Here is a 14,392-nt window from a genome sequence, read left to right as displayed (position 1 = left end):
CCTCTAATTAAGTTCTGACGGGTGAAACGCACAACTGTTGTCCAGCACCAGAGGAACCATGCAGTCCCAGACCAAAAATAGTGCTGATGAACCACTGATCAGTGGGCAGGGCAGGGGTTGGAAATTCGAGTGGAGTGCGTGTGTGTGTGTGTGTGTTCGCGTGCATGTGTGTGAGCAATCTCTTGTGCCATGAGGAAGAGGGGTGGAGTACAGGCAGCAAAAATGTGTTCAATATAAGAGAGGGGGAGGCTCTAAGCGCAATTCGTCTTCTTATTGAAACTGTGCTTGAAAGTTTTGATCATTTAAGAGTACCAAACAGGGAGAGAGTGAGAGAGCGAGCAAGAGAGGTGCAGCTGCGAGAGACAGCCCTCTTGGAGCTCTGAGGCAGAAGTGATGGATTCAGCTCACCACAAAGTGACAATCTTCTGAAGCGCCAAAGGTAGCGCACGACCTGGCCGGGACTCAGGATAGTAGCCAACGTCAATATTGTCTCTTAAGACTGATGCAACAAGTTTTTTCACAATCTGGAAGTCGACCTTCTGCTGACCAGATGATTTTTTTAAATAGTAGCCTTTCAAGCACTTTTACCTGTGCACTGCTGGAATGGACTGAGATGACAGAGAGCGAGTAACCAGACGAGGACAAAGCGCAGGAGGACCAAGCCGTCTCACTTGGGATGACTTTCCGTCAAGAGGAACTACAGTTGGCTCAGCCGGGAGAGAAAAGCAACTGAGGGAGTCTCCTCAACACCCTTCAGTTTTCTTGTAAGCTTAAATTCATCTACTTTATTATGATTAAATGACCTCGACATTTTTGTCACCTCCATTGATAATCTGTGTTGTAAACTTCGTTGACAATTGCAGGGAAGGTGTACTCAATTGAGTTGTTCAGTCTAGTATGAGTTTGGAACCAACAAATTGCTATTTGATGATGTTTGAGCTGTCAATTGACTTTGATCGATTTGGTTGAGCATTTAATTCAGCGCAAGGGGATGATGGAGCGCAGGCTCTCAAGGCTAAATGCTTTCTTCACTACAAATGCAAAGACTCACCCAGTTGAAGCAAATGATTAGAATTCCAGTGGAGGAGTGATGCTACATCATAAATGTTTATTTGTCATAGAAAAACAAACAAACAACATTTCCATCTACTCGATCTACAATTCCATTATATCTAGCAGTGTACAAGTTGAGGATGTTTCCCTGGAGCTCAAGAGGATATGGAGGCAGGCGCTTGAATCCTGTCTTTGTTTCTATTGCCAGGGTAGTGTTTGGATCGTAGATCTTTGAGGGAGAACTTATCAAAACAGTTCATGAGACCCCAACTCCCAAATTAACTCAGGCACTGTTTGAATGAGCTGCAAGAAAAGTCCCAAGACAACGTAGAACTCAGCTGTGCAGGTTGATGAAACTCATCATGCTCCAAATATGTTTGCATGAAGATTTACAAGCGAAGAAAAAGAGTGAGGTCACTGTTAAAGTATTAAAATGGTGATAATCACCTCAAGTTTTTTGGGGAGGGGGCTGAGCAATTACTAGCCGTCATGCAGGCGACAGACATTACTCAGCAGAGTTGATGGCGGTTTGAAAATGCCGCACAGTAGTCGTGTAAAGTGAACACTTCGTTTCAGCTAGTGAACAATAAGTGCTGCTGTGCAGTTGTGTTGCGGACACCGAGTAAGTAGGACACGGTACGTCGTGTAGGTGCGGCGGTCGAATGATATAGCGGTCCTGCATCGCCGAGGTCTAGGTCTCTCTCCATGTGTGCGCGGCCACTCGCTCTAATGAGGTGACTAAGAATGTGAAGAATGCCCCCATGCTCAAGCTGAAATCAGAGGGGCGAGGGTAAGCGACATCAGCCAGTCAGGGAGAGGTTGCCCGGCTTCCAGTTAATATACGCTGAGCGTTAGCCATGAGTGGGCAGGGGCGCGGCGGCGCTCAGAGGTACGCTGACCTAACGCTGACCTAACGGAGATGATGAGCTGCCAATCAACACGTGATTTTCACTGCACTTCTGTCATTCATATTTACATCCTCGGATGTGTGGAAGTGTATTGCACCTCTCAACACCCGCTAATCATATTGTCCGCTCAACAGCGCCTCATTCAACTGAGCTGATCTAAGGACCGTAATGAGCTGTGGGGCATGTTAACAACAGAGGCAGGATTAGGTTTTCTGTTGTTCCCTCTGGCAGGCTGCGGATGTGTTGATAATAACAGGCTGCCTCACAAGAGGCAGACGGGACTCTCTCTGGTCCCCGGAAGACCGAGCCCAGCGAGTATTGTTGTTTTAAAAAGGTCTGTTAATGGAAAAAAGAAAAGGCCACATCGCATGTAAACTCAGACAAACACACACGTCCTTGTGGGCTGCAAACACTTTTCACCTCAGCTTTGGAGTGAGATCACGACTAACGACGAGCAGCGGTGGAAAGTCGCACAACATTTCAGTGAGACAGGAGCTCACCAGTCCAATCACATCACAAGTGCAGTCCAGTCTGTAGGCTTCTATTCTTTCTACTGTAGGTACACTTTGACGATTCTATTTTCTCTGTAGGACTTCATTAATGCCATGATCATTTTTGCTCATTTCCAAAATACCGTCATACTTTCCAGAGCGAATTATAAGACAGGCATATCAAAAAATCTCCTTGAAGGAATACTTGATCATCAGAATCAGAATCATCTTTATTTTCCAAGTATGTCCAAAAAAACACAAGGAATTTGTCTCCGGTAGTCTGAGCCGCTCTAGTATGACAACAGACAGTCAATTGACAGAGAACACTTTTGGGACATAAAGACATTGAGAATAACAGTCACTGAGCAATAAAGTGTTGCTAGTTATCTGGTAATGCCGGTACAATTTTATTTTTTTTGACAATTGTGCAAAAAGATGCAGATGCATGTTAGACTAAAATCATAAACTACAACACATAAAACATAAAACAAACTACATTCATAAGTAATTTAGATTTTTTTTCTTGCATTCTGACTCTGAATTGAAATCACACTCTTCCTTTTGTTCCTCATTCCATCAGGCTTGGTGAGTTGGACGCAGTCTGATGGATACCCCTTCAATGGTCCTACTGGGGCTCCTTCTAGCTTACGGGCTCGTCTGTCAGATTCAGGGGAGTGTCTCGGACAGCCGCCACAGCTTTACGGGAGCCCAAGAGTTCGAGAGTAGCGACGATGGTCTGGAGAAAGAATTTCTATATGCTGGTAGAAACAAACGCGCTCCCGCGGACCAGCAGCAGGACAAATGCTCTTACACGTTCATTGTGCCACAGCAAAAAGTGACGGGGGCTATCTGCGTCAACTCCAAGGATCCAGAGGCCACGCTGGAGAATCGGGTCAATAAGCAGGAGTTAGAGCTACTAAATGTGGAGCTGCAGAAACAGAAGAGCCAGATCGAGACTCTACAACAATTGGTAGAGGTCGACGGAGGCATCGTGAACGAGGTCAAGCTTCTGAGGAAAGAAAGTCGAAACATGAATTCCAGAGTTACCCAGCTGTACATGCAACTCCTTCACGAGATCATCAGGAAGAGAGACAACGCCCTAGAATTAGCTCAGGTGGAGAACAAAATACTTAACCAAACTTCAGAGATGCAAACGCTTAGCAGTCGCTACAAAGACTTGGAGCATAAGTACCAGCACTTGGCCTCTTTGGCGACCAACCAGTCAAGTCTCATCGCCCTCCTGGAGGAGCAGTGCCAGGGTCGACCGCCTGCCCGACACGTGCCCGAGCCACAGCCGCGGGCGCAGCCGCCTCGACCGTCGCCGCCTCTTAACAGGCCTTACCAGCCAGCAGTCCTTCCTCGTATTAACAAGCCACTCAGCAATGAGATACAGAGTGATCAGAAGTCTCTACCGCCTCCGACTATGCCGACCATCACACACGACCCGTCCTCCACTGACAAGCCCTCTGGTAAGTCTCACGGCGAAAATCCAGCCTTTTCTCTCTTTTGCGACAAATCCTTACAAGTATGGTAAACGCTTGCTTGCGCTAGCTCCCTTCAATTTAGAAACAGAAGGTATGGCTGACGTTCCACTTTTCCTCCGAGTAGAACAGGAACTCAGCACCGAAGCTCGTGAGAATCACTTCTTCCGGTATTTTGCGGGCTAGTTCTGTGATTGTTGTTTTAAATAAGATGCCTTTGGGGGCTTATTTCATTGGCATAATTAGAGACAACTGCAAAAAATAATTGTGACATTTTTAGGGTTACAACATTTGAGAATTCTAACGTCACCGTTAGTTGAAAATGACTGGACCTTTGATGAACTAAAAAGGAAGAGTGGCCAAATGGAACCTCATTGAAAACACCCAAAGATATGCAATTTATATTTGTACACATAAATGACCACAGATGATTTAATTTCATGTTCAGAGGGTAAACAAGAAACAGCTTTTGAAAGCAATGATTAGCTTCACCATTAAGAACTTTTTGTTTTGAAGGCATCCATCACTGGATGTGCACTCATTTGCATTTTAGTACTGCAGTGCTGGGTAGTTCAGGTTAAAGTGAAAATCCAGGAGCAGTTCAAAAGTACATCATGAACTCACTCTACGGTACAAAAATCTTCATAAAACAATATGCCATGACCCACAAATTGAGACCAAGCCCGCTGACACATTTTGCTCCAAAATGCCCTGATAGTCATCAGCTTTCAAGTATTATTGAGAAATCGTTGGGATTGCAGTTTGCAATGCAACAAATTAAATTACGGGTTGATGTCATTATTTCTTTGTTGTTAGACCTCAAAAATAATGCCAGATTTGTCCATTGGTTAATTTTCAACACATTTTCAATTATGATTATTTTTGTCAGTTTCAAGTTATTTCAGCTGTTGCTTCAGTTTTTTGGGGGGGTGTTTTTCCACCTCAACGGGAGAAAATACGATTTTGTTCATGTGTGTCCGCTTATATTCGATACAATTAGATGCAGTTAGATATTCCTATCTAATAATTACAATTAGATATTCTATCTTTACATGTTTCAAATGTACCTTTCTGTGCAATTTAGATTTAAGTTTCTGTTACGTTGGTTCACACCAAACACAGTCCAATGGCAAGACTACACCTTTAACTGCAGTCACTACCAGGGTCAAATTCAGGTAGTTATCAGAATATTTTGGGAAAGAAAGCAAGTATTGCAGTGAATTACACATTGAATTAAATATATAGATTCTCTCTCAATCATATTAACATAGGTGGAACTATGCTATGCTAAATGGAAGGTTATGTTTCACAATAGCATAGAGAGAATAATTTAAGGAAACCGATTTTATGCACATGTTCTTGCATGTTTTGTGACTCCATTTAACAAGCAAATTAACTATTCAGACAGCGGGTCATTATTGAAAAAACATACTTTGGCTTTTTCAAGTGCTTCTGAAAATTCAAGCATTTTTCAAACTGTTAGAAAATGTTAGAAATGTTTTGTGGCTAGCACTGATAGTGTAACAATGAGCTAATGCGTTACAGAGCAAGCCAGAACAGAGCACTGAAAAAAAAAAAAAAAAAAAAGGGAAGGGAAGGCGTGAGATACCAGGAGGCAATGATGTCATTTGTTCCAGGCAAGAATCAAGTCATATGTTTCCCCCAAAGAACTGGACTTATCAAGTATAAAAAGAGCACGGAAGGATAGTTCTCGGCCTTGCAACAAGTCAAAGACATTCCTGAAAGTAAATGAAAGGCATATGAGATATAATGGATCTACGGATTATGTAGCCAGCGTCCATACGATAAAACCTACATGCAGTACATTTGCAATGCCATCTTAGCAGGATTAATGCTGATAGAATAGTGTGCTGTATTGCCTCTAACACAACACGTTGACTTCTCTTCCAAAATGTTAAACGACCCCACCCTTAGATGGAGTACACCTCCTTATGACCCCTAATAGATGCCATCTCTGTTGCACCTCATTTATGGTGCCAGATGGCAGGCACAGTGCACAAGTGCTTAAACACTTTCACACTTAATTATGGGAGCTGTTTTGACGATTATAGTGTTTTGTCCTCGCCAAACAGGCTCACAAATGAAGTGTACGATCATAATAGGACTGAGAGGCACGAGTTATTGCAAATCTGTAAAAACAACACTCGCTGCAACATATTTGTACAATTCATTTTGACATTATGAATTTGATAATTCAAATGGTGTTATTACTTACTATAAATCTTTTTTTGAACACAAATAGCAAGTTGGATCCAATTTGATATGCCATGAGACATTAAACAAGTTCCCAATCTTTTCTTTCCTACTATTATTCCATTTCTGTCTTCTTCAAACCCAAATCGACGAATAAGGTAAAGCCAAAAATATCATCTTCTTATTGGGGGTACTACAAAATTGCTGCACTGTGAGGAACTAAAAGTGGATTGAAAAGTTTGCTACTGTTTCATCATTCCGCTGTCAGGGTTCCCTTTGCCCTCATGCCAGTGTTTCCTTTGGCTGCACAAGCAGCAGCCATTTCCCTCACGAGAGGAAAAGCCAAAATCAACTTTACTGTTAAAATGAGACGCACGTTGTTGAGGGATGGGATTCCCTTTGTCAGAAGCCAAAATCTATTTGCGGTTTCTTTGGAGACGCTGTTACCCCAAATGCGATGACATGGCTTTCTGGACCAAATATTACCTGCTTGACACAATGCCATGTTTCTATGCAGGTCCGTTTAGAGACTGCCTGCAGGCTCTGGAAGACGGCCACACCAGCAGCGGCATGTACTTGTTAAAACCAGAGAATGCCAACCGTCTCATGCAGGTGTGGTGTGACCAGAGACACGACCCAGGTGGCTGGACCGTAATCCAGAGGAGAGTGGACGGCTCTGTCAATTTTTTCAGGAACTGGGAGACATACAAGGTACACCAAACGAAGCTCCGTGTACTTACAAGAGCAAGTGGTGGCTTGTGTGGGGCTCTGACACTAATCCGATGTGAACAAATAATGCCTTATTTAACTCTGAAACAAAGTGTGTCGTGTTCGCGCTTGCACAAAACACAGACGAATCATTAATCCCATCTGCATCTGCTGCTCTTTGTGAAATTACCTCACATTTACTCGCACACACAAAAAAAGAAAGAAATTGAAATCTTACAATACCTGACTGGTGGTTGGGTAACTTTAGAATTCCAATTTTTTTCAAGAGCAGGAAACATTTGTTTACCGGCAAATCACAAGGTTCTGATTAAACTGTAGCAAAGGGCAGAAAGAGATATTTCCTAGACCAAATATTTTAACCTCCTAAAATCAGACATTCCATTCATGTGCTGATCAGAAGGAGTGTTGCGTGATTGAAAGCATGTGTGTACAACCGAGTGAGCTTTATGACTGATGCTCCAACAAAGCATTGAAACATCCCGATTACGTGCCTTGCTTTGTTTTCAATAACAAAAGAGCATGACAAACACTTACTGAACTCTCAAAGCTATTCCATGACTCATACACTCCTTTTACAACAATGCTTATTTCAGATAAACAAACAACAAGCTAAATTCTTGATTAGCTTTAGAGAACAACCTACTACCCTGAAATAATTCCAAACAGAGAATTTCATAATTCTACTCGTGTTTTCTTTCTTCTGCACTTCGCAGCAAGGGTTTGGAAATATCGATGGCGAGTACTGGCTGGGCCTGGAAAATATCTACTGGTTGACTAACCAGGGAAACTACAAGCTGCTGGTAACGCTGGAGGACTGGTCTGGCAGAAAGGTGTTCGCCGAGTATGCCAGCTTCAGAGTGGAGCCCGAGGCTGACTTCTATAAGCTACGGCTGGGTCGCTACCACGGCAACGCCGGCGACTCCCTCACCTGGCACAACGGAAAACAATTCACAACACTGGATAGAGACCATGATGCATATACAGGTATGAATTATTCAATAAATTACAGTAAACCGTTGTTTATCATGGGGTTACAGTCCAGAAAAGCCCCGCAACAAATAACATGCGCGAAATAGCAACGAATTCTAAATTATATTATTATATACATTTATATTTCATATATGCAGTTCAATAACAATATGTGATAACCTACATCGGTGCAGGTCCTTTTTTTGTCCACACACATTAAACAGGAACATTCATTTACGCTCTGCTTAAGTGACGTGAAGAACCGCCCACGGTGTGAACAGGCGATTTAATGTCTTAAGCATTGGCACAGTTCCTCACACCGACTGTACTGGCACTGTAGTCAGCTAAAGCATGATCGGAACTCAGAATTCATTGTGGTGATGTTTTAAACTACAGTATTGTAGCTGTAGAAAATCAAGCTAGACGTTGCTCTTTACTTGCATGGGTTCCTGTCGATATTGTTACGTGTATGTGCATCAGCTTTCCGTCGGGCTACGGTTGCTATTTGTCAATTTATTTCATAAAACTCTGACTGTGGCTTGTGTTTTAAAAAGTGGCTTTCCAGTCATGTTCTTTGTATCTTCAAGCAATTTGGTGACTTAGCAAATGTATGAGTTGAGATGACGCAGTAACATTTCTTTTTCTGCTAAGAATAAGAGCCCAATTGACCTTATGCGAGGCATTGCTGCCACATAAAAATCATACAGACAATCAACCTAACTGTATCGTAAAAGTTTAGTTGAGTAACTGCACTACGCTGACCTACAAAAAATATATATATTTGCAATTCGCTGAATCCGCCTTCAGTGAAGCGCGATGCGGCGAGGGTTTTCCTGTACCCCATTTAAAGTTGTAAGTGTTTGTATTATATGTATTCTGTTAATCGACCACAATCTCTCCAGGTAATTGTGCCCACTACCAGAAGGGAGGCTGGTGGTACAACTCTTGCGCCCATTCTAATTTGAACGGCGTTTGGTACAGAGGAGGACACTACCGAAGCCGTTACCAAGATGGAGTCTACTGGGCGGAGTTCAGAGGAGGAGCTTATTCACTCAAGAGAGTGATCATGATGATCCGTCCAAACGCAAACACTTTCCACTAGCTATGAAAAAATGTTCCCTGCAACAAAACATAAAGGTTCAAAGATCTACATCGTCTTTATTACAATCGTAGTATCCAATTGTGTTGGTATTGGTGCATTGCTCAGGTACATTACTGTTTAGTGCAGCGTGAAACCTTTCTCTTATGCCCCCGCCTGTTCGCACCCACCTGAGAGAAAAACTCACTCACCGCATTTACATCGTATTCACAGAAGGCAGCTGGGACTGAAAGATATTTGCCTGTGCGTTAACAAACATGTCATGAAAGAAACGCACTGTTAAAAGTCTTCAGTTCACTTGCACCGTAGCACAAATGTCTGCCAGGGAACAAACCACAAACAAGCGCTAATATTTAGAGTTCATGACATGGCCGGTATAGTCCACACATAAATGGTTATATGACACCGTTCAATTGACTTTTGTGTGACAGAAAATACAAGTTTGTCCATCCATCTAGCCGTTTTCTATACCGCTTGTCCTCATCGGCTGAGCTGAAGCCCGTCCCAGCTCACTTTGGGCCAGAGGCCGGGTACCCCTGGACTGGTCGTCAGCTCTTCGCAGGGCACATCTGGACAGACGACCGTTCACGATTTCATCTTCCATTCCTCTGAGATGCATGTCTTCGGATTGTGAGAGGAAGCTGGAGAAAACCCACGCAAGCTTACGGAGAACATGCCCAGTCCACTCTAGGGGGCCTGAGTCGAGAATCCAGGACCTCCCCCTGACTGTGAGGCAGACATGGTAACCACTACTTCACTGTACTGCCACAAGGTTATCCATAATTTCAAATTATATTAAAAAGGGAATTACTTGAGTTAATCAGATTTGAGACAGAAACGTTCCAATATATGTTCTACAGACACTACGTATATCCATTTGTACTATCAGACACAGGAAATGTATCCCATGACTATTTTTTAGCTTCATTCTAAATCGAAGTTGATAATTCATCAGAGCAGTGGCATTGCTTTCTACATGGGCACGTGTGGTCTATCAGCCAAGGGCAAAATATGCTGTACCGATATTGCAATTTTCATGTTCCCTGATGTTTGACTTGGTGGCATACAGAATGTTGACTTTACCTTCTTGTTATTTTTGAATTTTTCAACTGCTTGAACAGTCATCCACCGATTTGCTTGTATGAATCAAGCATTGTATTTAGTGTATAAATATGGAGGTTTGTTGATGTCAATGGAAACACATGCGTTTGTACATAAGATATTTGTAATATAATGTAGTAAATCCATTTTATGAAAACAAAAAACAATAAAATCTGTGCAGATAAGCTTTTCCTCCTTGTTTCATGTAAAAAAAAAAATAATAATAATCATCATTTGAGCCAGCATGAATTCCCCCCTATGGTTGTCTTTTTTTTTGTGGACCTAGCCTGGGATAAAGTCCAGATTTACGGTGGGGAAGAAGTTGATGAATGCAGTTGAATGCTTTACACTCATTACAGTCTTACATTGTCACAGGAATGAATTTGAGACTAAGTGCTCCCACTCAAGGATTATTGTTTGACTACAGAAAATGTTCTTTGTACTCTTGAATAACCACTTCACATCGTTGGTTCAGTCATCATCTTTTTAAGCGAGAGGAAGCGGGAAGAACTTGACGCTTTACATGCTGGTTTCCCCCCCCCCCCCCAAAAAAGCAATTCTTATTAAATCCAATTAAGAAAATGGCCAGAGTCAATATGCAAATACATCAATGCATAGTAAACACTCCTGGCATCATTATTTTTGTTTACACTGTGAGCTAATCATAATTTATAGTCCCGTGGTTAGTGGCTTTTAATGGCACTATATAAAGAAAAACAGTTTCTTTTAAAACCTAAGTGCAGTAAAGCACACCCGAGACATAATTACATGTTTATGATAAACTTACTTTACAAATTGATAAACGGCAGAGAAAAAGGGTCAGTTTAAAAAAAATTCCTGGCAGAATAAAATCAAGAAGCATGGTATAGATTTAGCAGGCTAGAAAAACGAGTAATGAAATGTGACAGGCTTGGCTTGTTCAAGTAATGCATCCAGCAGATGTGTCCACTGTCAGCAAAACCTTCCTTCACTTGAGTTAAAAGTGTCAAAGAGTTTTCCAAAGACAGCTGGAAAATGAGCCCCCTAAGTGATGAACAAAACCCCATCATGTCATACTTGGATGACAGACGTGAGGGTTTCCGACTCAAAACAATTCAGGAGGAATTCCTGTGACTGACAACTTTACAGACAATTGGACTTTTCTTAAGAGGCAAGTTAGCAACAGAGGAAAAGTGACATGCATGATTTAAAATCATTTTCTCCATATAAAACCTAACATCGCATGTTAGCACGTTGTATGGTTGATGCTTATGTTACAATTCCCCTCTCGTAACATTTGATTGACAAGCATTCCATTGACTGCTGAGTCTGACAAAAAAAAAAAACATGACAATCATTGCAGCTGCGCTGGTCGGTGACGCGACCTGCGCCGTCGACGAGAATGCACAGTTTTCCTCGTCACCAACACTCACATCTTAAAAGCGGTTGGCTTTAACCGATTTGCGGTTCCTCAAGGAGAATGTTTCATCGTCTCCATAAACAGAAACAACATGTCGGATGTCTGATGACTCACCACCATGGAAAAGCTTTAGCAAGGTTGGCCTGCATAGACCCCGTACATCAACCAACATGGAAAACCAAGAGCTGACACAGTGCTGAGTCAGCGCAAAGACGACCACATTTCCTGACTTGTCAAACCTGAACCTGAACATTCAAACTTCACATCTGCAAACGTCCCAAGTGTTAAAGAACCATTTTCCTTTGCCCTGTTCGATCTCTTCACATTCTTGTGTCTTGGTAAATCTTATCTTACCCGCACAAATTGTTGTATTGAAACCTTGACACTATCATACTGTACTTCCATCGCCGACTCCGAGGACTCGTCCAGTTTTGATGAAGAGGAGCAATTCTATTCAACTGTGAGATAATGTTAAAAGCCAAAATTCATTTAGCGTGAGAAGAGAAGATTGAGGTGGCTAACACATCCGCCTCACAGTTGAGGGTGTACGTTGCCTCACGCCCAAAGTCCATCTTGGAGACGCCCCAGTTGAACCCTTATGAAGGCGAACGGTAGAGAAAATGGATGAAAGGGAAACTGGTTCATAAAAGATACTGTTGGGAAGCGGGAAGTAGTATTCCACTTGGCGCTTCCGTACAACCTCAAAGGGTTGAACGCAAACAAAGTGTACATACATTTACAATCATTTGCAATACATACTATAGATGGCACAGTGACGACTGGTTAGAGCGTCCGGCTCACAGTTCTGAGGACCGGGGTTCAATCCCCGACCCCACCTGTGTGGAGTTTGCAGGTTTTCTCCGGGCACTCCGCTTTCGTCCCACATCCCAAAAACATGCATGCTAGCTTTATTGAAGACTCGAAGTTGCCCGTAGGTGTGAAGGTGAGTGCGAATGCTTGTTTGTTTCAATGTGCCCTGCGATCGGCTGGCAACCGGTTCAGGGTGTAACCCCGCCTCCTGCCCGACGAGAGCTGGGATTGGCTCCGGCCAGAAAATGGATGGATGGATGGAAATAGTCACAAGCGTGCTAAAACATTACAGTCATTTTCCATTCACGAACTTGCCTACGACATGCGGACTGAGGCATCGGGATTAGGTTAAGGTAAACCAGAAGTAAGTACTGTATGCGTGGACTGAAGAAAATCTTTTGGGATTTGATTTGACCAACTTAGTGATGGAAGAGTTATTACGCGCAGTTAAAATGAGAGGAGGAAGAGAAAGTCAGCCTTTCAGGGTTTTGACGTCCACGGCAGCAAAAGCACAGAGGAAGGAACTTTTCCCTGTGTGTATGTGTCTCATTTTCCATACTAAGGAACCAGCGCCACAAGTTTCGTTCTTGTAGCTGCTGCAAGTGCTGCACAGAATTCAACCTACGATACGATTTCGAATTATCACTCCTATATTTTATTGCTGTCTTTCTCAACTAAGTTGACACAGAAGTGATTTCTTTGAGCATTTGCCAAACTGTTGCTGAATGCAAGGTGGCATGCAAATACTTAACGCTAAACATAATTGGTAAAACAACTTAAATGGAAAAACAATAAACACAGCACCCGAAACGGTCAAAATCATGTGCTTGCTTTCATTCATAAAGCACCCTCTTGCTGCTGTAAAATGATTGTGATGCATATGGGAGTTATTAAGGATGCCTGAAATTGGAAAATCATAATAATGCGGTGAAGCGTCTCTTTGGGAGAATAGTCACCTCATTGTTTAGTGGAACTTGAAAATTCCACTTTCTTTCCATTTTCCAAGGGCTCAGCATTTGAACTGATTTCCAACCGTGGCTATGTGCAGAATTGTCTCCAGCCGAACAACCTTTGACCGCCGTTTGATGTTGTTCCAAAGCATCGCACAGTCGTAGGCGCACGCGTCAAGGAAATCTCTGAAGATGCTCAAACTATATTTCCCTTTACGTAGTTGTATTCTTTCGAGGAGAGGAAACTTTACTCAAAGGCGCACCCGCATGACTCTCAAGAACTTGGCATGGTTTTCGCGATATACGTATTTATACCACAACTTTTTGGTTGCTAAATGGACTCTTAAAACAATTTGTGTCCTGGACACCAATAAGTCATGGATTCATTCGATACTGCAAATGAGAACTGCTGTTATCCAGCGTCAGTCCAACCAATGCAATTAGCCCACACTTGAATAAAATCAGTATTGGGATTTAAAAATGGTCAAGATAATAAATATATAAAAGCATTACAAATAAAATACAAACTGATACACTTGAGTGCCTCCCACTGGCTGTTAATGTGCACCATGCAGTCCAACACATTTACAGCAGTACACCAATGGCCTCCAGACCATTTTTAGTCCATGAGTCAAAATGACAGGAAAGACGGATTAGTTCCAGTACACAACAAAAAAAACTCTGTTTTAATAACGGGAAAATATGAACAAGGAGAAAACGCTTACATCAGCAAAATGATTCATTTCTTGGAATTTCATCAATAGTTCTTTTGTCGCAAAGACTTTACAGTATGTCAGGCAACTTTATGTAGATTTGTTCAAACAGGATGTTAAACAGTTACCCTGGTACAGATACAGATTATACAGACTATATCCTTGTCTAGTAGTGCCACTGCGTGGGCATATATGGTTGTCAGTGGAACTGCTTGCCTTGTATTTATTTATTGATGATGTGACTGCTGACAAAGGCAGCAGCGTGAATTCTGAAGTGTTTTGGCCAATATTTTTCTGCTCATATTCAGCTAAATGTTTCAAAATTCATCGGACGGCGCTTCACAGTGCAGATGGAAAATGACCCGAAGCTTTTTCAAGGCAAAGAAGTGGAATTGTATGCAATGGCCAAGTCAATCACCTGACCTGAATGCGACTGAGCATGCATTTCACTTGCTGAAGACAAAACTGAAGGCAT

The 14,392-nt window shown here is 42.4% G+C and overlaps 1 protein-coding gene across 2 annotated transcripts; it reads left to right on the top strand.

Moving 5' to 3' along the window:
• The first annotated feature begins 211 nt into the window (after positions 1–211).
• Positions 212–10,255, top strand: angptl2b (angiopoietin-like 2b). Of its 2 annotated transcripts, none has more exons than XM_061768731.1 (5): positions 212–764; positions 3,033–3,921; positions 6,665–6,858; positions 7,590–7,860; positions 8,748–10,255. In XM_061768731.1, the coding sequence occupies exons 2-5, from the start codon at positions 3,057–3,059 to the stop codon at positions 8,945–8,947; spliced, it is 1,530 nt and encodes a 509-aa protein (XP_061624715.1). In that variant the 5' UTR covers positions 212–764; positions 3,033–3,056; the 3' UTR covers positions 8,948–10,255. The 2 variants fall into 2 exon arrangements, with proteins under 2 accessions (XP_061624715.1, XP_061624716.1); XM_061768732.1 differs by lacking the exon at positions 212–764 and having other exon boundaries at positions 3,039–3,213; positions 3,282–3,921.
• Positions 10,256–14,392: the final 4,137 nt, after the last annotated feature.

Source organism: Phyllopteryx taeniolatus, chromosome 3 (genome assembly GCF_024500385.1).
Source record: "Phyllopteryx taeniolatus isolate TA_2022b chromosome 3, UOR_Ptae_1.2, whole genome shotgun sequence".
NCBI classification, from domain to species: Eukaryota; Metazoa; Chordata; class Actinopteri; order Syngnathiformes; family Syngnathidae; genus Phyllopteryx; species Phyllopteryx taeniolatus.
Note: the sequence above shows the minus strand (reverse complement) of the source record. Positions and strands in the feature narration are given on the sequence as shown.

Bases quoted from the DNA above. Each gene is read 5' to 3' on its own strand.
- angptl2b (XM_061768731.1), top strand. From the start codon at position 3,057: ATGGATACCCCTTCAATGGTCCTACTGGGGCTCCTTCTAGCTTACGGG. The intron at 3,922-6,664 runs GTAAGTCTCACG...GTTTCTATGCAG, and splicing joins CTCCACTGACAAGCCCTCTG to GTCCGTTTAGAGACTGCCTG. The intron at 7,861-8,747 runs GTATGAATTATT...CAATCTCTCCAG, and splicing joins AGACCATGATGCATATACAG to GTAATTGTGCCCACTACCAG.